Source organism: Saimiri boliviensis, chromosome 6 (assembly GCF_048565385.1).
Source record: "Saimiri boliviensis isolate mSaiBol1 chromosome 6, mSaiBol1.pri, whole genome shotgun sequence".
In the NCBI taxonomy this organism is placed as follows: domain Eukaryota; kingdom Metazoa; phylum Chordata; class Mammalia; order Primates; family Cebidae; genus Saimiri; species Saimiri boliviensis.
In genome coordinates, this window is record NC_133454.1 from 102,930,217 (window position 1) to 102,953,368 (window position 23,152).

General features: G+C 42.4%; 1 protein-coding gene across 3 annotated transcripts in view; it reads left to right on the forward strand.

The window, feature by feature from the left end:
* Positions 1-18,918, forward strand: part of EHF (ETS homologous factor) — a 41,948-nt gene extending 23,030 nt beyond the window's left edge. For 2 of the 3 annotated variants that reach the window (XM_010333337.2, XM_010333341.2), the window contains exons 3-9: positions 2,170-2,415; positions 4,778-4,840; positions 7,316-7,384; positions 7,506-7,574; positions 12,583-12,645; positions 14,215-14,410; positions 14,514-18,918. In XM_010333337.2, the coding sequence (XP_010331639.1) occupies positions 2,170-2,415; positions 4,778-4,840; positions 7,316-7,384; positions 7,506-7,574; positions 12,583-12,645; positions 14,215-14,410; positions 14,514-14,613 (806 nt within the window). In that variant the 3' untranslated portion in view covers positions 14,614-18,918. The remainder of the gene's footprint in view (positions 1-2,169; positions 2,416-4,777; positions 4,841-7,315; positions 7,385-7,505; positions 7,575-12,582; positions 12,646-14,214; positions 14,411-14,513) is intronic. The other variant, XM_039470948.2, reaches the window with a different exon arrangement.
* The last annotated feature ends 4,234 nt before the right edge of the window (positions 18,919-23,152 follow it).

Genomic DNA, 23,152 nt, shown 5'->3' on the forward strand with positions numbered 1-23,152 from the left:
CAACACAATTATTTTAGAAAAAGGAAGATGAAAGTCTTGGGGAGCCACAAAATATATGCCCCGTCCATAAACAGCTTTATTTGTGAGGCACCAAAAATTGGGGGAAATGGAAACATCCAGCCCAAGGTCTGTGTATTTGGGACTATTTCCATATAATTAAATTTTTAGATTAGATTGTTCCAATCCTCCCCCAACCCTGACTATTGGCTTCCTCTTTAGAGCCCACGTTGAGGTCCTGGGGCTGCTTCTGTTTGGCCATCAGGTCTGAGGAGCGAAGTGCATACTGTGAGTGATGGGTATTACTATTGGCGGTCACCTTTGTGCCCCATATAAACTTGACCTCCTGCTCTTAGTGCTTCTGAGGTCTGGAAGCCATGGATGGATTCTGAATGGAATGAATGAACAAGAAGAGGGATTGGTTCAGAAACACTTCCCCTTCGGTCTCTCCTCTGAGGGTGTTGTGGGTTGGACCATGGGCGTTACGGGAGTCAAACTTTTCTGAAGCCTTTAGCTCCTTGTAATTCAATAGACCAGCAACATCAGCATCACATGGAAGCTTGCTAGGAATGCAGAAACTCAGGCCTCGCCCCAGACCTGTTGAATCAGAATCTGCATTTGAACAATATTCGCTGATGATTCACAATCATATTAATATTTGAGAAGAACTGATCTGGCATGACCTTGAAGAAAAAGTTAGAGACGGTTTTCTTGCACTACATTTTCTTCTACTGGTCCACCCCTGAGTTTGTGGGAATATCCATGTGTCACGTTGGGTTGGATTTCCCCTGCTTCAGCTTGGTGGGATGCAGTAGCCTTTGCTCCTTGCCCCTGCCACTCACTTTTCCTGAAGGAGAGCTCCTTCCCGACCTCTATTTCCAAGGGACCTGTAAGATCTCTCAGCCCTGTTCCATGCCCCCAGATGCAGGCTCTGTCTTTTCCATCGTCCCAGAACTTCGGGCAGACTGTGGAATGTTTTTTCAAGTGAGCATGAGTCACATATATAGATGGTTAGCACATATTAGGCTCAGCAATATTTATGCAGTTGAATGAACATCACTTCTTCATTGGTATCTGAATGCATCGTCTTGTAAATGCACCTCCCAACTACTCAGATGCTTGCCTTGTGTCTTCTTCAAAAACATATTCTATTAAATAAATGTACGGTGAGCATCTACTATGGCAAGGTCTCTGAGGTCATTTTTATAGGTGATACAAAGATAAGTAAAACAGTCTGTGACCTCAAGGATACAATTTACAAAGGAGAATAAGGTGACACTCAGAGACTTGTAGAAAAAAGCAGAACATGACAAAAGCCATTAAGAGAAATACCAAGCATGTCTCCTGGAAAGTCAGAGGACAGTGAGCCCTTGAGGCAAATTGGGGAACTGGTGATGAATTCATGGGGTGGTCAGAGTTTGAAAGATGGGTAGGAATTCAACAGGAGTGAGAGGTGGAACACAAGCTGAGCAGAAAGAACAGCACAGAAAAAAGACAAGAGCCATTGTGTGCTTGAAGACTTAGTGAAAAGCGTCAATGCCTAGCTAGGCAGTTTTATACATAATTTCAGTGGATGGTGAGATCTACTAAAGGTAACTGAGTAGGGAAGTGACATGACAACTTTAATGACCAGGCTGGGGCAGTGGGATATCAGTCCAGTTAGCAGATCAATAATCTCGACTACTCTGAGAAAAGCAAAGGCATCGTAGAGAAAAGAACCTTAATTTCAGGCTTTATTTTTGATTGCAAATGGTCTGAATTTGGGATGTATGTGTGTGTGTGTGTGTGTGTGTGTGTGTGTGTGTGTGCGTAAGAGAGAAAAAATGGGAAAGAGTGAGAGAAAAGAGGAAGAGAACTATTTAGGTATGGACAATAAGCTAATAAATTGATGAAATGATAGCAATGCTTTAGCTTTCATGATATTTTACTTTGGGTGAGGTGGGGAATGAGCTCCGAGCACTTCAGCTCTCTTGTCCTCATCCAGTGCCCAGGGGTAGGCAGCCTGCTAGGGAGGACATGCAGATGCATTTCTGCTCCAGCCCCACTGCTGGCACATACATGGACTGTGGTTGTGTCTCCAAGATATCTGGCAGCCAACACTGCATCTCTGTGTTGGATACCATGGCCAGAAACAGGCAGAGGTCACTCAAAAGGCTGCCTCCTGTTTTGCAGTTTCCAGCGGGTTTTTTGGAGGCCAGTGGCATGAAATTCATCCTCAGTACTGGACCAAGAACCAGGTGTGGGAGTGGCTCCAGCACCTCCTGGACACCAACCAGCTGGATGCCAGTTGTATCCCTTTCCAAGAGTTCGACATCAACGGCGAGCACCTCTGCAGCATGAGTTTGCAGGAGTTCACCCGGGCAGCGGGGATGGCGGGGCAGCTCCTCTACAGCAACTTGCAGCATCTGAAGTGGAACGGTGATTTTCTCTTTCTCTGTCTCTCCCTACCCTGCTAGGAGCCAGCTGGAAGAATAGAAATTCTGCAGATGACAGGATTCTTTGTCAGGGACAAGAAGGAGTGGTCTCACTTCTAAATTACCATATCCTAAGACAGGGAAATGGAAGGAAGACGAGAGGACAGGATTGAAGCCTGGGGTACCTGGTGTGTCTAATCCCTTATAAACGCCAATGTAATTTAATTCTTTCCTTATGGAGATAATTTTCAAGAAGACAAAAGCTGGCTAGGAATTCACAAAATACTTACTACCCTTGGAAAACATTTTCTTCTTTCCTTTGCAAACAGAGTTCAATAGTTTAACTTCCAATCACTTACTTATTAAAGATTATCCTGGTTACTTAAAACACACACACACACACACACACACACACACATGCACACACACACACAAACAAAAACAAAACAACAACAACAACAACAAGTACCAATCTTCTAGACCTAAGTTCTTAAGATAGAGCCCCAAGGGTGGGAAGAAGTTATATAACAATAGATCTATGTTTGTGTTTTGGGTGGAGGAAAAGACTCACTATATTTCAGCAGGTTGTTAAAAGGTCTGTGATTTCGAAAAATGGTTAGAACGTATGGTCTAGACACGTGTGTGGGGAATGTTTCTGTGGTGGTTTCCGGAATTTCTGTTACCCTAATGCCCCAGTTGTCTCTCCGAGGCTTCCCTAGCGCAGCATGGGCCACCATTCCAGATGTTGTCCTTAAATGGTAGATTATTCGTGCATGCACATGTCCTATGCTGACATGTAAGACCTGGTAGGGGGGACAACTGACCTTGCAGCATGGCCTTGACACTGGCATAAGACTTCCCTGACAGTGGCTTTAAAAAACTAGCTCTTCTGAGAACTATGGGCATCCTGGAAAGTAGCAATATGTAAGAACAGGGAATTAGCTTGTCTGCACTTGGAAAAGGCATTTATGTGTTGGTAGAACCCATGTTTAGGCAAGCAACGAGGGCTGGGGCAGCATCAGCTCCAGGGCTGTGAACCAGAGTCATACCCTGGCAACAGCCATCAACACTGAAGAGGACCTGGGTCTTTGCAGCAGAGCTTGTGGCTGCGGTGGCCATTTGAGATGATGTCATTCAGCTCCCTGGCCACGCCCTGCTTCCCACCCACCTCACATTGGTGGCTGCTCATTTTTCTTTGACTAGAATCAAACCAAACAAGGCTTTATAAATAACCCTCAGGAATCTTCAGAAAGATCAGACTTACACTTGAAGTATTAAAAATATTTACCTCCACCTGCAATTAAATCCACTCCTTTAAAGCTTTGCCCTAGTTGAGGCCTGGAGCAGGGAGGCCTGGGAGGTGCTGTGGCCACCTTAGACCTTCTGTCTCTGACCTCCCAGGGCTTGTTTGGTCTCACGGCATGCTGCCTCTGAGTTCCTAGCATCCAGCCAAATTTCTCACTCTTCTGTTGTTTGTCTTTTTATAGACATTCTTTTAACTTACATTTATTATTTACTTCTGCTAGGCACTGTAAGTGAATTAATTCATTTAATAACTTTATGACAAAGTAAATATTGTGCCCATTTTACAGGTGGGAAGACTGAAAATCACAGAGGTTAGAGGCATGACTTCTGCTCCTGAGATGTTTATAATCTGTCTGGGGAAGAAAAATATAGTACATTTATTTGTGCATTTACACACACACACACACACACACACACACACATACATATGCTTTTATATATGGTAATAGGAGAGGCATTGCGAGCAAACAAAGACATGTGATGTGCACTGCTTGTATGTGTGCTGAGGCATAAATAAGAAAAGAATCACTGCATTTCATCCAGACATATCATAGATTGGATCTAATCATGATGGGTTTGATTAGATTTAAAATCAAGGAGGAATCAAGCTAGTTAAAATGGTTTTCCCTATATTTTCATTTTCATATCATATCTTAGTATGGGCAAGCATGTTAGAAGTCATCTAGTGACCTTATCTAGTTTAATCTCATTGCAGATGGGGAAACTGAGACCCAGAAAGGTGAAGGGCACATGCCTTCTTCATATCTAGTGGAAAAACGGGGCTCCTGAAGTTCTATTTCCAATATACTGGATGCCTTTACTATACTACATCAAATAATTGCTTCTAATGTAGTGTCTTAGATTCCTGATTTTCCGGGGCCAGGGTCTGTAGGCTTGAGTTTGTAGAGGCTGAGAGAGAACCCCCCTCCCATAAACAAACATAGGTGACCAGGTAGTAGGATGGCAGAGGCTCTGCAAAGAAACCAGTTCTGTCCTAATTGAAGCATCCAGTTCTGGCTCCATCTGGGCCCTCTCTGACTATCCCAATCTGTCCTTCACAGGCCAGTGCAGTAGCGACCTGTTCCAGTCCACACACAATGTCATTGTCAAGACCGAACAAACTGGTGAGTAGTAGTGGACAAAGGGAGCCAACCTAGACAGGCAAAGCCCGGGGGAGGACAGTTGGGAGAGGGCAAGAGAGAATGTGGGAGTGTGTTTTGGCAAAAAACACAGGGAGACCTTTTCCCTGGCTGTTTTCAATGGGCCAGCCTCACCACGAACCTCATTCCTCCCCTTGCCACCAATGACTGCCACCTATTTCCAATTTATAGACTTATGGGGAGCCACACTTCTCTGCTTCCTACTCCTGGTCATGGCATCATCCAGACGTCAGACTAGTAGCCAAGGAAATGCTGAATCTAAGGTGGGCCTCCCCACCACAAAGGGTCAGGGGACTGGACTTGGCCAAGTTTGGAAAGAGAAGAGGAAGGGGCAATGTCTCCTCTTCTCGCCCTCCTCCCTCGATAGGAGTGTGCTTCACATACAAGGGGAAGATGCTGACTTGACGTTGTACTTAACATAGTTTTAGGGGCCCTGGAAAGCTGCTGCAGAGATGTACAAAGGCATCTGCAACTCAACTCCTGCCTTAGGTGTGTTTTTATATGAAGGACACAATTCTGGGCTCCGAGCAGAGACTACAGTCCCATAGCATCTACATTCATTTTCGTTTCCTTTCCCCTGTCCTAAATCTCTCTCCTGGAGACTGTCCTCCGAAGTTCACGGGCTGTCATAAAACTGTGCAGCAGCTACCGTTCCTGGGTCACTCCTCATATTCATGCCAGGGAGCTTGTGTGAGCCACATGGGCCAACCACGCTTGACACAGGCGTCCCTGAGGATGGGTCCCAGTCACCCAGGACAGAATTCGACCTGTGGGTGATTTATGAGTCACTTGAAGCCAAAATTGGCCCATGTAGTTATTTACCCTTTTATAGGTGGGCTGGCCTACCATTATTAAAGAAAAAAGGAATAGCTGCTAAGCATGTGAATTAGGCTTTGCTAGCCCTGCCCTTCTCTTCAGAGGCCAGGGGATGGGCCACCTGGATGTTCTGTGCTTTACAGACCTGGCCTTGCCCTAGAGACGGTTGCAGGACTTGGTCGGGAGGATGGCACCCCCTCCCCTGCTTGACCTGACAGATAGCCCCACCGGAGGAGCCAGGGAATACTGGAGAAGTCCCAAATAACTTGGTAATTCCTCCTTGACCATCCAGACATTCTTGTGTTGCCAGTTCTGAAAAGCTGAGCTGAAGGGTGGAGAAGAAGGTCCACCCTAGGAGGAGGGGAGAAGAAGCTCATAGAGGGGCCAACACCCCCAAACCTCTGTGGTTCAGTTTGTTTTCAGAGACAACAACAGGTGTACAAGGTGACCCAACAAGGAGAGAGGGTGTAACCCTAAGAGATTGGGCTTGGGGTGTCCAAACACGTAGCTATTAGTTAAAATACCAGCTAAATCCCTATGTCGTAAACAGGAGGACTTAGCCAGTAAGTCAGGTTTTATACCATTTGTGCTATAAAAACAAAATGAAACTCAGCCGATGGCTTACACCCCAGCCCTAAAACTCAGAACCTAGCAAGGAGGGGAGCTGAGGGTAGCCTAGGTCTGCGGTGAGGAGAAAGCAGGAAGTTTCTGGTGAGGGCTAGGTGAGAGATCTCACAGCTTTTGGCTAGCCAAGAAAGAGAATGCTTCTGTTGGAGACAAGCCCAGATCTGGGGGTTGTGTGGGAGTTGAGCTCCATTTGGGGTAGGCGGAGGGGAGTTCCCCTTGAATCTGAAATCTGAAGAGTCAATCAAAGTGAGACGTGCTTGTGCTTACCGCAGCACATAGAAGAAAGAGAGAGAGAGAGAGTACGAGAGTGCTTCCTTTCAGTGATGGGGCCCCACTCTTAAAAGGTGCTTGTTTGATTTAGTAGCACTGTCCACCCCTTCTCCTTTTTTTTTCTTTGAGAATTTTATGTCTTCCTCTAAGCTAATTGGAAAAACCTAGAGGGAGGGGGCTGTCACCCAACTCGGATGGCAAATCTCTGGATTTTAGTAACTAAGAAACTGTGATAAGACTGAGACTGACTAGACTCTTCCTGAAAGAAACGTCATCAACCCTCCAAAGACGATATTAATAGAAAAAGATGCTTATTAATTATTTATTATACCTTTAAATCAATTTAACCCTAATAAGGTCCTCCCCTCACCACACCCCAGGGTAAAAATATCCTGGCGATTATGCAGTAGAATGTAAAACAGTGCCAAGCTGGGTTAGGAAAATTCCCGGGAACCACTGGTCTAGGACAGATTCCCACTCTTGCAACTTCTCTCAGTTCCCTAAAAATGTGATAGGTATAGAACACATGGATGAGGCCATTTCCTGAGGATGCTGAAAGGAAATTGAGACAACATTTTTATAAAGTAACGTGGCTGAAGCAGCATCTTATCCCTCGTCTCAGAGGACCACTCCTCACCCTCTAAACCTTGTTGACGAACAGAAAACACAGCCTCTTCTCCCTGGGGAAAATGATCGCTGACCATTCTCCTTCTCTATTTTTTGTAGACCCTTCCATTATGAACACCTGGAAAGAGGAGAACTACTTATATGACACCAACTATGGTAGCACAGTAGGTAACTAACTCTCTGACACTTACGGCCCTTTACATTCTTATTCTGTTTGTCTAATAGCCGCAGTGTTCGTTACAAGGTGGAGTGGGGGCTCTAAATGTCCTTTATCTTTTCATGGACACAGATTTGTTGGACAGCAAAACTTTCTGCCGGGCTCAGATCTCCATGACAACCACCAGTCACCTTCCTGTTGGTAAGTTGTCATCACATCTGAGGCTGGGTGTGCCTATGCTTAGGGAGAGTTAGTGGGAATTACCAACAACTGACGTTTCTGCCTTGCTGGAGTCTTTCTCGTTAAAGGGCTAGGAAAGGGATGGAGTTGCCATTAGACAAGGTTTGCTTTTGAGGCAGTATTTGTACATTGAAGATGACCAGTAGGGATCCTCTAGGCAAAATGTTGGCCCTTGTGATGGCGGTGTTGTGACCATGAATGTTCTTCAGGCTTTTCTTTCTTTTAAATGAAAACTTACTCTTGCAATATAGATGATGAAATTATTCATATTTGTGTATACTTATGGGAAATAAGGCTATATTTAATTTTCAACAAACTACATCTGGCTTTAGGGAAAGAATACCTCATAGTGAAATTCAAAGGTCTGTTACCCTGTAGTGATGGTTTCTAGGTGAAGGAGTAGCCATTGGAAACTTCCAGAATCCCCACAATTATACTGTTTTGTCAGTTTTTAAGTCTAATTCTGATGACTCATCAGTGCGCTCTAATCAGTCAGAGCACCTGCATTTTATGAGTTACATTCATATTAGTTGCATTTGGTTAAGATTGAACGCAGCTGGGGCTATCCATGTTTCTTAACCAAGGTTACGCTGGATGAGAAGGTTGGGATGTTGGGAATCTACGAGAGGGGATTTCAGATTACCATCCCCACCTACAAATAGGTGTATTGGCATGTGCAGTGTGGGAACTGGTTGAAGGAGGATCTCATGGTTTCTGGTGATCTGGGTACAAACTTGTGGATCTCTTTGGGTCTATGAAATGGCACTTAGACATCATTCACAAGTGATAGTGCCCCTCTCCTGGAATTGAATTTGGGTCAACTTCAGAACTGGGATTTAATTGAGTCTTTGTGAAAGAAATTAGTCTGCAACTCTTGCTTCCTTTTTTTTTTCCTGTTTTTGTTTTTGCTTTTGAGAACTGAAATAATGAAAGTTTTTGGCTTGAGGTTTTGTTTGGGTCAAGCCCCTTAAATGAGACAGGGCTGGGAGCCAGTGTAAATGCTTCTGGAATTGAGGTTAAGAGCTGAGGCCAGCGTAGCTCTTGACTTCTCCTTCCCCCAATAGCCCTTAGCATTATGTGTCACTTGAAGTATTTGTTAAAATTAGGAAATACACCAAACACTGGCAAGGCCTGGCCGTGTATTTGCTCTTCTGGGGGAACTGAGCCAACAAGGGTAAAATTTCTGTGGCAATCATTGCCACTCAGTCAAGACCATGGGTTTCAGGGCTGAGGAAACCTCCCCAGTCACACTCGGAGTTCCTCTGCAACTTCCTACGGTGTCACCTCCCACATCCTTCCATCCTTTTGGGTGGGTCTTTGGCTTATGGCAAAAGATTCCAGCTAAGAATGAAGCTGAACCATCCACTTCCTGAGCCTCAGGGGCTGGTAGGTCTTGAGGTGCCCAGGAAACCAAAGTGTCGTGGCCACAGCTCTGCTGCCCTGATGGCGGGATATCCTCTTTTCTATATCTTGAACTTACACTTTCTAGAAGCTCAAAATCAATAGGGGTCTTAGAGGCCAGTTTCTGTTTTCACATTTGCAGCAGCAAGGAACCCGTTCTCTCCAGAGTTCACCGATTGTATTTTTCAATTGTCCTTCTTAAGATGGGCTCAGGAATCTGCTCTCCTTTAGCCTCCTGATCCTTGTTCTCCCCAGCCCCTCATTCCTATCCTGTGATTGTAACCCCAGCTGGAAAATGAGATCAACCACCCAGGCCCTAAAGAATCAATGCAGTCTCTTGGGTTGGTGTATTCGTTGGGGTAATAGCCAGCCCTTCAGTAGGATAGTTAATTACAACCTTATATGGGTCAGTTTCTTTCAGAATAGTTTATAGTCTCTACTGGATGGAACCAGAACCCCCGGAAAAACCTTTGTCATTTGCCTGAGTCTTTATATTTCAAGCTCCCATGAAACTGAATGCAGTGAAATATCTTTCTATGTTTTAATGCTAGTTACCAGCTGAGCTAAGGCGAGGCTCAGTGTAAACTGATGCCCTCTGTGATAAATGCAGGTGGGGAAACAGGCTTTGTTTTGATTTCTCTGTCATCTGTGTCATCTGCCCATTTCATAAAATGCCCGCTGCCAGTGTCCTGTTCTGCTCGACAGTCCTCCAGCCTGTCATGCCAGCTCGGGCTTGATGTGTTTATCCACTGACTTGTTGAGCCTAAAGCTAGGGTGGCACGGTCTATTAGAACACTGAAATTTGTATATCCCGTAAAGAAATGGCTCACAGCTGAATCATAGGCAAATGCTTCTAATCTTTGCTTCTTGCGAAGCAGCTTAGCTGAAGTCATGCTCTCACACTTGCATCGTAAACCCGTGGCTTGTTGCTGCCCCTGCCTGGACTGGAGAGACCTTGGCCTGGAGTGCCTGGGAGACGAACAAGAGAAAGCCAGGCTGGACAACTTCTCCAGGGCAAGCCATTATTTGATAAGAATGAATCACTTAACCACACGGCTAACTTCAAAGGTCTTAACTTTTATTCTAGGGCACGTATTAAAGCGAGGTTAGAGATCAAAAGATATCGGTGGTAAGGCAGGCCGGTGATTCCACAGTTTACTCCTGCACACTGCAAAAGGCAGAGGAGGCTGGAAGAAATTCGGCTCTTCATTTGCCCTTGACTGTTTATTCCCCTGTATTATGACAAAAAGATTTTTATTTGGGGATTAAAAAAAAAAGAACGTTCCTAAGCTGGATGGAGTCTAGCTTGGGTAAATGACTGACAACTCAAATAATATTTCCTCATGGTTTATCTAGTCTGGGGGCTTTAAATGTACAGTCCATGGACTCCTACATGGGCCACAGCTCCCTGAAATTGCTGAAAAAAATGTCATGTTTACATATATGTGCATTTTTCCGGGGAGAGGGTCCAGGGTTTTCATCTTATTCACAAAGGCACCTGAACTCTAAAGTAACCTCATCTAGGAATGCACAAACAATGACTGAGGCCAGTATACTGAGAGACTCTTGTATTTTTCTGAATTCAACTCCTGGCTCTCAAATAATGGCTCTGCATCCCTCCTGGATGTCATTTGAAAAGGAGCTTTGCTTGTGGCCCGCTGGGTAAATGCCACTCTTTGTCTACAGTACAACGTGGCCCTGTCAGAGTGGTGTATCACTTGGAAACCGGGGTGGATGCCAGACCTGTTGCAATATTGTCACATCCTGATGGGATGTTGCAACCTCACCCTACAACCTCCAGGGAGGGAGAGTGAAGTCTCTTTGCGTTTCCTGTGAATTTGTCCTCTCACACTTCAGAGAAACCCAAGTCAGGTGCTAGTGACAATGCCAGGAGATAAATTCTTAACCAGGATGAGAGGTTTCTAGTTTACTCACGTCTTGTTAAATCCCTCTCTTCGTCCTGCCATGACGTTTGGAGAAATGGCTGGGAGCACTGAGTCTTGACCAGCTGGGTGATAAGATGGGTGAAAGGGTCCGTGAACATTGGGAAATATAGAATTGTCAGATTGAAATGATCTTTTCCACTAACAAGAGCATTATATAAGTGAACCTAATTCTTGGCAGGAAAGGCTTGTGTGAAATCTGTTATGTGCCTAGGGATATTATGTGTAGGCCACCATTTCTGGAAATGACAGAATCGTGGTTATGTGTAAAGCTTCTGGATTCAAACTGTGTTCATATCCTGGCTCCACATTCTGGCTGTGTGACTGTAGACAAGTCATTTGACCTCCCTGTTTCTCAGATCCTCCACAGCTGAAAACTGTGGATATTAGTACCTACCTCATATAGTTATTGTTTGAATTAAAGTGATTCATGTAAAGTGCTGTGTACAGTGCCTGGTATGTAGTAAGTGCTCAATAAACAGTCGTTTTTTTTTTTTTCTTAACCAATTTAATTAGGAGCTAATGGTCAGCAGTTCATAGCTTTTTTGAATAATAGGCCTCTCTTGATAATCGAATGGATGCTATGAACCCTGTTCCTTCACACATGGTTTCAGTCAGTCCAGATGCCCTTGAAGGCCACACTGGTCAGAGGACCCTAGGTGAGGAAGGGCACATGGAAGAGATCAGGTTTGCTAGCCAACGGACTACTTTCTGTGAAGTGGCTGGTTTTTGAGTGTGAGAGTCTTTGTAAGATCTGCTTTGGTCCTCCCAATACACACACACACACACACTCACACACACACACACACACACACACACACACACAGAGCTTAGATCACTTAGTTTTCTTTCTCAGAAGAACTTTTATTTCCCAGGTCCGCCTCCGTCATCTCCTCTTTGGTAACAGTCCCACGCATGGGTTGCCATAATGAGTCATTTGTTAAACTAATCTGTGTTTCCATAGTCCACTGTGGCCCTCTGTACTGAGCCTGGGCCACTCAATGGCCCCTTTGTCAGGCTGATTAAAATGTAACTTTGCATGCCAAAAAAGGGCACTCCTCTGGCTTAAAAGCCATCTTTCTTTGTTATAAATGTTTACATTTTTGTGTTATGTAAAAAAAAAACAAAAAACAACCTTTCAATGATCTAAATCTTTCAATGGTTTCCATCTTCTCAGAGTCATGTCCTTAAAAGTCCCATAAGGCTTTAATGATCAGAGCCTCAGCTCTGCCCTCTCTGCCTCTTTCAGCCACACACATGCCAAAGACACATCAACCTCAGGGCCTTTGCACTTCTGTCTTCGCACATGGAGGCTGTTCCATAAGCTTTCCACATGGCCATCTCCCTCATATCCTTCAGGTCGTGGAATCAGAGAGGTCTCCTATGACCACTTTATACTAAATTGCAAATAATTCTCAAGTCCATACATCTATCCCCATTTCTTACCCTGCATCGCTTTTCTCCATAGCGTTTATCATCTTTGTTTGGTTTGGTTCACTAGCACATACTCAAAGAGTGCCAGGCATGCAGTAGATGCTCAATAAATATTGCTTCAATGAGTGGATGCATGAATGAAAAGAATTATAGGAAATAGGTCAACTAAGGGCTCTCATTTTTCTCCTTAGCAGAGTCACCTGAGATGAAAAAGGAGCAAGACCCTCCTGCCAAGTGCCACACCAAAAAGCACAGTAAGTTGGCTGGCCTTCAGATGGCCTTTGGGCCTTCCCATCTCATCAGGCATATCTGGAAGCCACCAGTTTTTTATTGCCTCTGCCTGCTGCCTTCATGTCTTCACCCCAAATAGGGTAGAGTGAGAAAACAGAGGCGTCACTTTCTAGAACCTCCCTCTGCAGCTGTTTCCCAAAGTGGAGCCCCACTGGACTTTTCTTCCTCATTCTGTCATATGTGCTCTGAAACTGAGACACCCAGTGCCTAAGAACTGCTTGCAGGCATGGGGTTAGCAATTTCCATCTCTCCCAGAAGAAAAGGGTGGGAAGAGGAGGAAGATAAGAAGAAACAGCTCGGATGTTTCATCCTTTCTTTTGCTGAATGTTGGCCTCCTACCTTTGTGGAGTTACCATTCCAAGAAATGACTGTTTTTTCTTAAGATTCGACTCTTTGGAGTTGGATGTCCCCCAGTAAGAAAATCTTATGAACATATACAAAATATCAGAGACATGGAATTGTGGGTGGAACACAGAAAGAAATGAAGATGGTACAATCCAGGCCAGGTGCAGTGGCTCACGCCTGTAATCCCAGCACTTTGGGAGACTGATACGGTTGGATCACTTGAGCTCTGGAGTTCAAGACCAGCCTGGGAAACGTGGCGAGACCCCATCTCTGCAAAAAATACAAAAATTAGCTGGCATGGTGGCCTGTGCCTATAGTCTTAGCTATTTGGGAGACTGAGGCAGGAGGATCGCTTGAACCAGGGAGGTCTAGGCTGCAGTGAGCTGTAATTGCACCACTGCACTCCAGTCTGAGCCACAGAGTGATGCTCTTTCTCCCCCACCTAAAAAATGGTATAATCCAGAAATTATAAGGAATTGGAATGTCTTTACTGTCTGCTATTCTGCATCATCCCACAACACTGAATTAATGCAACCCCTAGTATGGTGGGTGGGGTGGGAGTGGGACATCACAAATTCAGTAGGAGCAAAATTGAATTTGGTTGATAATCTCATTGCAGTAGTGGCTTCATTTTCAAACTGGGTCCTCCAATCCCAGTGTGACCACCCACTTCCCTACCACCCTCATCTATTCTGGAAGTTAATGTTCTAGAGCCTTACTGATTTGCGTTTGGCTGAAGCACAGTTGCTGAGTCAAAGCAATTTAATTGGTTGAGGTACTAGATAAAAGTGATTGAGAGTTGCTCTCTGGGGAAGTAACAGGTTGAAATGAACCCCAAGCAATCTGTGTATTCACATAATCAGAAGAAACTTCCCCCTGGCTTAGGAGACCTAAGACCTATTCCTTACTCTTGATTATGTCACTAGTTAGCTGTGTGACCCTGATCCAGTCACTTAAGTTCTCTGTGCCTCAGTTTCCTGATTTGTAAAATAAAATATTGTGCTAATTTATTCTTAAATACCTTTTTAACGTCTAACATTTGGTGATTCTACGATCCATCTTCCCTGAGAAGTAGGGGAGAACCGAGTATCTCTTACTTAGAAAAAGATAATATCACTTAATGCTCTCTGCCCCTGTCTTTGCTGTGACTTAGGCCATTAGTAACCTCTGTTTCTGCTTTTCATCAGACCCGAGAGGGACTCACTTGTGGGAATTCATCCGTGACATCCTCTTGAACCCAGACAAGAACCCAGGATTAATAAAATGGGAGGACCGATCTGAGGGCATCTTCAGGTTCTTGAAATCAGAGGCTGTGGCTCAGCTATGGGGTAAAAAGAAGAATAACAGCAGTATGACCTATGAAAAGCTCAGCCGAGCTATGAGGTGAGGAGCTTCATGTCTCTGAAAACAATAAGGCTGCATGACCCATTATTTACCTAGCAACCTTCATCTGATTGGTCACCTTATGCAATCTCCTTTGTTACAGATATTACTACAAAAGAGAAATTCTGGAGCGTGTGGATGGACGAAGACTGGTATATAAATTTGGGAAGAATGCCCGAGGATGGAGAGAAAATGAAAACTGAAGCTGCCAATACTTTGGACACAAACCAAAACACACACCAAATAATCACAAACGAAGAACTCCTGGACGTAAATATTTCAAAGACGACTTTTCTCTGATATTTATGTACCACGAGGGGAAAAAGAAACTACTTCTGATGGGAAGAAGAAACACTACAGTTGATTAAAAATTATTTTGTTACTTTGAAGTATGTCCTATATGGGGAAAAAACGTACACAGTTTTCTGTGAACTATGATGCTGTATGTGGTTGTAATATGTTTTCACCTCTATTGTGAATTCTTTTTCACTGCAAGAGTAACAGGATTTGCAGCCTTGTGCTTCTTGCTAAGAGAAAGAAAAAAAAATCAGAGGGCATTAAATGTTGTGCATGAGAGATGATTTAGAAAAAGGTGATGCATCCTCCACACATAAGCATCCACATGGCCTCATCAAGGGAGGTGAACGTGGTTGCTGGGTTGGATTCTAGGGTCTCAGATGGTTAGGACAGACTGCATGGATGCTGGGAAATTGAACCTGAGCCTCAGGATCCAGTGAGTGGAGAATGGGGACTTTAAAAATATAAGGTTGGCTATAATCTCTGCATAATCACATGATTTAGAATGCTTAAATCAGCAAGAAGAATAATGGTGGGGTCTTTATACTCATTTAAGAATGATTTACCTGATGCCAGGGCTGTCCTCCTTCCTCCCCCTTGGATGATTGGTGAAATACTTTAATTGCCTGTCTGCTCACTTCTAGCTATTAAAGAGAAAGGGACCAGCTTGGTTCTTTTTTGTTCCAAGTGATTAAAAATAAGTTGGGAAAAGGAGACAGTGGTATGGAAATGGTTGAAGAGTTTACTCTTGTATCCCTATAGTCCAGAGTTTCTCAATCTGCACAATTGACATTTTTGGCTGGAGCATTCTTCGTGATGAGGGCTTTCCTGTGCACTGTAAGATGTTCATCAGTATCCATACATGACCTCTAACCACTTGACACCAGAAACACCCCAGCTGTGACAACCTAAAAGGTTCCCAGACATCACCAAGTGTTCCCTGGGGACAAAATTTTCCTTCATTGAGAACCACCAGTTTAGTCAGTCAACATGAGGATGGTGGTTTATACTCAGAAGAAAAATATGTGTGAGGTCTTTTAGTCTTTTAGAATGAAGCAAAAGCAGGACTTCAACCTCAACCTATCTTCGTGTTTTAAATGTTAGGGACAAAGAGGTGATTCTTTTCAGAACCCCAGATAAGAGCCAATGTCAGATAAGGTAAAAATAGTAATGTGGCAGGAACTATAATAGAAGACATTTTCACTGGAATTACAATGCGGAGTTAAAATTGTATTGTAGGAGGAAACACCAAGAGAAGATTTTGCAGGGAAAATCCTCTTTGCGGTATTAATTTTTATAATTTCTTGTTATTTGGATTATCTGTTTACTGTCTTCTCTGAACTGACTCCAAGTGAATGGTTTGTTGCCTAGATTTGTACTCAGAAGAATTTTTTTTTTCCCTAAGAAAATAAAGAAAGGGTGAAAAGACAAACAGAAAACTCAGCTCAGGCACTATTGTCACCAACGAGTTGGAAGCTGCTTCTTCAGTAGAGGAATTATTCTGGAGGTCCTGGAGACTTATCACTGAGCCATGAAATCTGGGAAGAACATGAATCAGTAGATACTTTGAAAATGGATTTGAATGTTCTCATCCCTTTTGCAACTTTTCTTTCTGGCTCTCTCATGTCCTTGGCTTGCTCCTCCATTCTACCTCTCTTTCTCCAGCAATAATATGCAAATGAAGACACATATCTATAAGAGGGAGTGCTCTTCATCAACTAATAGAGCCCCTACCATAGTGTCTCAGCCAGCAGAGGTGAGCAATTCATATTCAAAGGTTGCAAGGTGTTTGTAATATATTTAGAAGGCTAGAAGTAAGAAGAATTAAAAATGTGTCCTAATTATAATGAGAACCATTCTAGGTGGTGATCTTGGAGCACCCATGAATAACCTTCTGAAGGTGCAACCAAATCCATTGTTATTTCTGCCTGGCTTGGTCATTTCTGCAAAGGTTTAACTTGGTGCTGTCAAGTAACAGTTCCTGCAATAGCTGAGAAAAAGAACAATGAACAGCAAAGATCTTGACTCTGCAACTCAGACATTCCTGCAGAAAAGACGTATCTTGCTTTCCAAGCAAGGCCAAAGAACTATGGGGCCTTCTCAGCATTTGACTGTTCATTACATAGAATAAATTAAATATCCAGTTACTTGAATGAGTATAACACATGAATACTTGTGTGTATGTGTGTGTCTGAGTTGTGTGATGTTATTAGGGGCATCTGCCAATTCTCTCTCTGCGGTTTTCTCTGGCTTTGCCTGCTTATCATCTAAGGAGACTAGATCCTTCTCTGAGTTCACCCCTCCTTAAACCTGTAAGTTTTTTACTTCTTCCAAATTGGCTTTGGCTCTTTCTTCAACCTTTCCATTCAAGAGCAATCTTTGCTAAGGAGTAAGTGAATGTGGGAGTACCCACTACAATAATTCTACAGATAAATAGCAGATAGAGTTGTTTGCTGAGAGTGAAGGTTTTTTGGCACCTGGTGCCTGATTAAGGCCAGAGTATTAAGTTCTCAGCATATCTCTCTGTTGTCTTGGCTTGAGTTTGCAGCATTTTCTATGTGGCATTCGTGACTTGGAGAATTTAAAGTAATTGAGCTATGCCAACTTGGGGTGTGAACAGAGTACTTCCCACCACAGTGTTGAAAGGGAGAGCAAAGTCCCATGGATAAGCTCTCCTTTCTTTTGGGGACACACAGCTCTCACTTGAGAAGCTCACCTGTGCTGAAAGTCCACATGGTCCCTAAATATGTTATCCTTAAACTCCCTTTATGCTTGAGTTTAAAGGGCTCTCTCTTATTAGGTTTTCATGGGAACCTGAGGCACCAAATCTATTGCTAAGACTTTACTAGACTCAAATCATCTGAGGCTGCTAGATATTTCACCTGGTAAGACTTAAGCAAGGCCCTGGCTCTCAGGGACATAAGCAACAGTTTCTTGAATGTACCATCTAAGAAGGGTAGACCCAGGTTGAGTTTTCCTTTGAACACATTGGTCTTTTCTCAAAGTTCCTGCCTTGCTAGACTGTTAGCTCTTTGAAGACAGGGACTATGTCTTATCAATCACTATTATTTTTCTGTTACCTAGCATGAGACAAGTATACAACACATATTTGTTCAATGAATGAATGAATGAATGTCTTCTGAAAGACTACTCTGATTGGGAGACCATATCTGTAACTGGGATGTGAATCATTTCTTCAGTGGAATAAGAGCACAACGGCACAACCTTCAAGGACGTATTATCTACTATGAACATTTTACTGTGAGACTCTTTATTTTGCCTTCTACTTGCGCTGAAATGAAACCAAAACAGGCCGTTGGGTTATAAGTCAACATATGTTGGATGCAAATTCTGTTGCTTTATTTGGAACTGTGAGACTTACCTGGTATGAGAAGCCAGTAATGAAACTTTGACCTGTTTTAACCAATGAAGATTATGAATGTGTTAATGTGATGTAAATTGCTATTTAAGTGAGTGTCAAGCAGTACTAAGTTTTAGTATTTGGGGATTGGTTTTTATTACTTTTTTTCTTTTTGAAAAATACAGAGGGATCTTTTGATAAAGTTAGTAATGCATGTTAGATTTTAGTTTTGCCAGCATGTTGTTTTCCAGATGTATCAAGTATAGAAAAAGGTAAATAGTTAAGAGGGAAGGCAATTATATTATTATTCTGTAGTTAAGCAAACATTTGCTGAGTGCCTACTATGTGCATGGCATGGGCCCATATGTGTGAGGAGCTTGTCTAATTATGTAGGATGCAATAGATCTCGGTAGTTACTTACTGAGCAGATACTGTATGAATGAAAGAACATCACAGCAATCACAATATCAGAGTTGAATTATCCTCAGTGTTGCTTCTCTGAATTCAGTTTCTGGAACTAGAGATAGAGTATATAAAAAAAAACTCCTGCTGAGACTGTGTCTTATGAACCTCTGACATGTACAAGCCTTCACAAGTTTAACTAAATTGGGATTAATCTTTCTGTAGCTATCTGCATAATTCTTGTTTTTCTTCCCGTCTAGCTCCTGGGTTGACAATTTGTGGGAAACAACTCTACTGCTGCTATTTAAAAAAAATCAGAAATCTTTCCCTTTAAGCTATATTAAATTCAGACTATTCCTGTTTTATGAAAGAATTATATTTTTCAAAATATGTTTGTTTAATAGGTCCCAGGAAACACTAATAAAAACCACAGAGACCAGCCTGGAAATGTGTGTTTTATTCTTCAATCAGCCATTCACCTCTGAGCTTAGAGAAAATGCACTTAGTTTCTAGCAATGAAACATATACAGCTTCTGCATTACTTTACTCAAAAAGCATTTATCAAGCATCTGCTATGTGCCAGACATTGTTCTAGGCACTAAATTATAGCAGAGGATGAAAGAGACAAAAATCTCTGCTCTCATAAAATTTATGTTGTATTGAATAGAAACAACCAAGAAAAAAACACAAATAAATAAAGCATAGCATATCAGATATGTAGTAAAGAAATACAGATAAGTAGAGAGTGCTAGAGCACTTAATACAATAGGGGTATGCTGTAAATTGAGGCAGTGTTAAGAAGGAAACATTTCAGTGAAGCCCTGAAGGATCTAAAGGAAGGAGCCATGCAGATACAGCGATAACTGGGGGAGTAGTCCATACTGAAGGGATGTGAGAGGGTCCTGAGGTGGGTGTGTTCCTTATCATGCCCAAGGAATAGTGAGGAGGTCTGCTTGCCAGAGTAGACCAGCAATAATAAGAAACAGTGAAGCAGAGGTACTGGTAGACAGATCATATAGAGCTTGGAGGCCATTAAAAGGCTCTAGTTTTCCCTTTGCATGTGATGGAGAGACTAGAGGAGTAACATGATCCAACTTCTGGTTTAAAAAGATTTCTCTGACTGTTGTTTTGAGAATGGATTGCAGGAAGGCATTCAGTGCTGGGTGTAAAGAAAAGTAGAAAAGATAACCCTCATATCCAGGTCTCCAGTACAATATTTAAAAATGTTTCCAGGCAAACCATCATTCTCAGCAAACTGACACAAGAACAGAAAACCAAACACTGTATGTTCTTACTCATAAGTGGGTGTTGAACAATGAGAACACATGGACACAGGAGGGGAACATCACACACCGGGGCCCGTTGCGGGGTGGGGGTATTGGGGAGGGATAGCATTAGGAGAAATACCTAATGTAGATGACGCGGTGATGGATGCAGCAAACCACTACCATGGCACATGTATACCTATGTAACAAACCTGCACATTCTGCACATGTTCCCCAGAACTTAAAGTATAATAATAATAATTAAAAATGTTTCCAGGCAGTAAGTGGGCTCTAGTAGTTCATAGCACATTTCTCTCTGGGTCCAGAAAGTCTCAGCTATTTAGTCAGATAATTTCATAAATGATCATAAAAATAATAATAGTTAATGACTCGGGGAAGATTTCACTTGTCCCAGGAATTGTGATAATGTTCTTTACATATATTCAATCCTCATATAAGCCTGGATATGTAGATATTATCTCCAATTTTCATATGAGGGAAATGAAGATCAGGAAAGTTAAGTGACTTTCTGAAGGTCACACAGCTAGTAATAAGTGGTAGATCTGGCATTGTTTACACAAGTCCCTCTTTCCTCTCTGCCATACCCAACCCAAGTCCATGTTCTACCAGTAATATTTCTCTAGTTTCTTGGGATGCTAATGTTTTACACACACACACACACACACACACACACACACACACACGGACCGATACAGAAGTTTCCATGGTTAAACAGAGTTAGTTACTGTAGGACTTCTCAGAGTTTTTATTATAACGTACATTGCGAATCTACAAGAGGGGAAAATTGTACCCACTTCCTCAAGCCTATTAGACAACGAACACCTTTCATCAAAGAAGATCTCACAAAACCAGCATCCCTTAGAACATCCCTAATCTCTAAAAATTACTTCTCAGAAGAGGCAGTAGTTTTCACGTTTGGTTCAAATAAGTTTTCTGATAATATTTCTGCACCTCAAACTTGGCCAGCTTTGAATATACTCTGTTTTTTTTTCTCCTTGAGAAGAAATCCCTGACTTCCCGACCTGGACATTATTTATTTGCGTTGATGCATTTCTCAGTAATCATAAAGATCTTGCAAAGTGACTCTTTGAAGACTATGAACTCTCCTGAATTTTAATTCATTAGAATTATTTTCTCAAAACTATAGGCACTAGCCCCAGGTGACAATTTAAGTTTAAATTACTTACAATTATATAAATTAAAATTTAAGTTCCTAACCACACTATCCACTTTTCAAATGCCAAACAGTCACATATGGCTAATGGTTACTATACTGGACAATGCAGATACAGAACATTTCTATCATCGGAGAAAATTCTATTGGATAATACTGCTCTAAAATCTGACCTGAGAGAGTGGGATAAGGGTGGGAAGGACAGTGAGCAAAGCTAACCAACAGTGAAATAAAATCCTGGGAGCCTTAGAAACCAAAGGTGACCCTGAATTGTAGAGAACAAAAAAATATAGATCCAAAGCAAATAACTCCGTATTTGCTGGAGCGCTGACAGTACCTGCCAGTACAAACAGGTTTGATATTGTCAGTGGAGCCTTAGAGTGGGAGGATTTGATTATTCTTATCTCCAAACCCCAAAAATACCCTACAGTCATTAATATGAATGTTCCAAGGATGTGGTTTTTTTGATTGAGAATATTGGCATTGAGGGGAGGTGACCAAAATGGGAAGGGAAATGAAAGGTCCCCAAATAGGAATGGCTGCCACTACCCACTGCTATAAATGGCACTAATACCACTTTCTTCCTTCTTTTCAAGAACAACTTCTTGCATAAGTCATCTGCCCTTAGGTGCTCTCTTTCCTTACAAGTCAATTCTCCTTTATTAGCTATCATGATCTGGCCTCTGTTCACATCAAGTCACTGACGATGCCCTACTGGAGGTCGTAGTCAAACTCATTCCTGCTTCAGGACTTTGCTGTAGCTGTTCCCTCTACTGACAATGCACTTTCTGTCTTGGCTGATTACTTCTAGTCATTCAGGTCTCAGTTCAAAACGTTGCCTTTTCTGATTGCACTTGCTTTAGCAGCCCACCTACCCTGTGTTGCTTCATATTATATTATCCACATTTAATCTTCACAGAACTTACAGAATCTGAAATTACTTTTAACAATTCATTAGTTTATTAAGTCCTTACGATTTTATCTCTGACCAATCAGCACTCCTGACCCACTGGCTTCCCTCTACCCACCAAGTTATCCTTAAATGCTTGGGGAATCTGATTTGAGCAATAATAAAACTCTGGTCTCCCACCAAAAAAAAATTTCATTAGTTTACTTTTATAGTATTTCTTACCCCTGCTAGAACATAAGCTCTCAGAGAGCAGGAGCCTGGAACTTCCGTGTTGACCAATGTGTTCCCAGAGCGAAGATGTGCCTGACATGTCCCCCTGACCTCATCAACATTTGTTGAACAAATAAAGAACATGCTTATTTTCAAATTCCAAGGCCTTCCTTTTGACTTTATGATTTTTGACACTGGTGATGTCCTACACCCTCTAATTTTGGAAAATAATCGAATCCCTTGTTTTCTGCACCAGTGAAATTCTTGCTCTCCTGCTTTCCTGAGTATTCTTTCTTCAGTTCTTTCTCTTCCTATTCCTCTGTCTGTGTTCCCAAGATTAAATCCTCAGCCCCCTCCTTTCTTCCCATTCTCTCCTTCAAAGTTTAGTGTGGGAAACTTGAAAGGTGAGCCTCAAGTAATGTCATAATGATATAAGGAGGTACAGGCTGTTTTCTTCCTGGTTCGGGCTTCAACTATAACTGGCTGGAGACTATGAACCTGTCACTTCTCCATTCCTTAGTTTCTTCTTCAATGACTTGGGAACATACCTTCTTCCCAGTGTTGTTGTGGGAATCAAGCAAACAGATTCTAGTTCCTGTTCATTTCATAATTTTAAAGGGTTTATATGTGCAGGTATTGTGCAAAACACTTTGATTTACTCTAACCCCAAGAGACAGGTTTGGGAAACTGAGGTTCAGAGAGGTGAAGAATTGTAGAGAGATTTGAACCTCTGCCTGGCTGAAACCAGAATTTAGATCTTAATCCTGATGCTCTATTTTCTTCTTTTGAAAGAATTAAGAAAATAATTAAGCACTAAACAAAGTAAGAGACTTATTCTCAAATTTATGATAACCCAAAGAGAGGTATTAATATTCAGAGTGTCTAGCATGGGAATGCAATGATAACTAGTCAACATGGTGTCTTCAAGTCATTTTACCATGTGTTAAAGGGCATACCTGACCATCCCTGAGTAGGGACTAAGATTGAAAGAGGATTTGGTATCTGATCTGCGTTAAAATCATTGCCCCAGACCTGGAAGATTATTTGTTACAAACTCTTGTCATAAGAGTTTAGAGAGCTTAAAGAATAAAACCATGGTCAC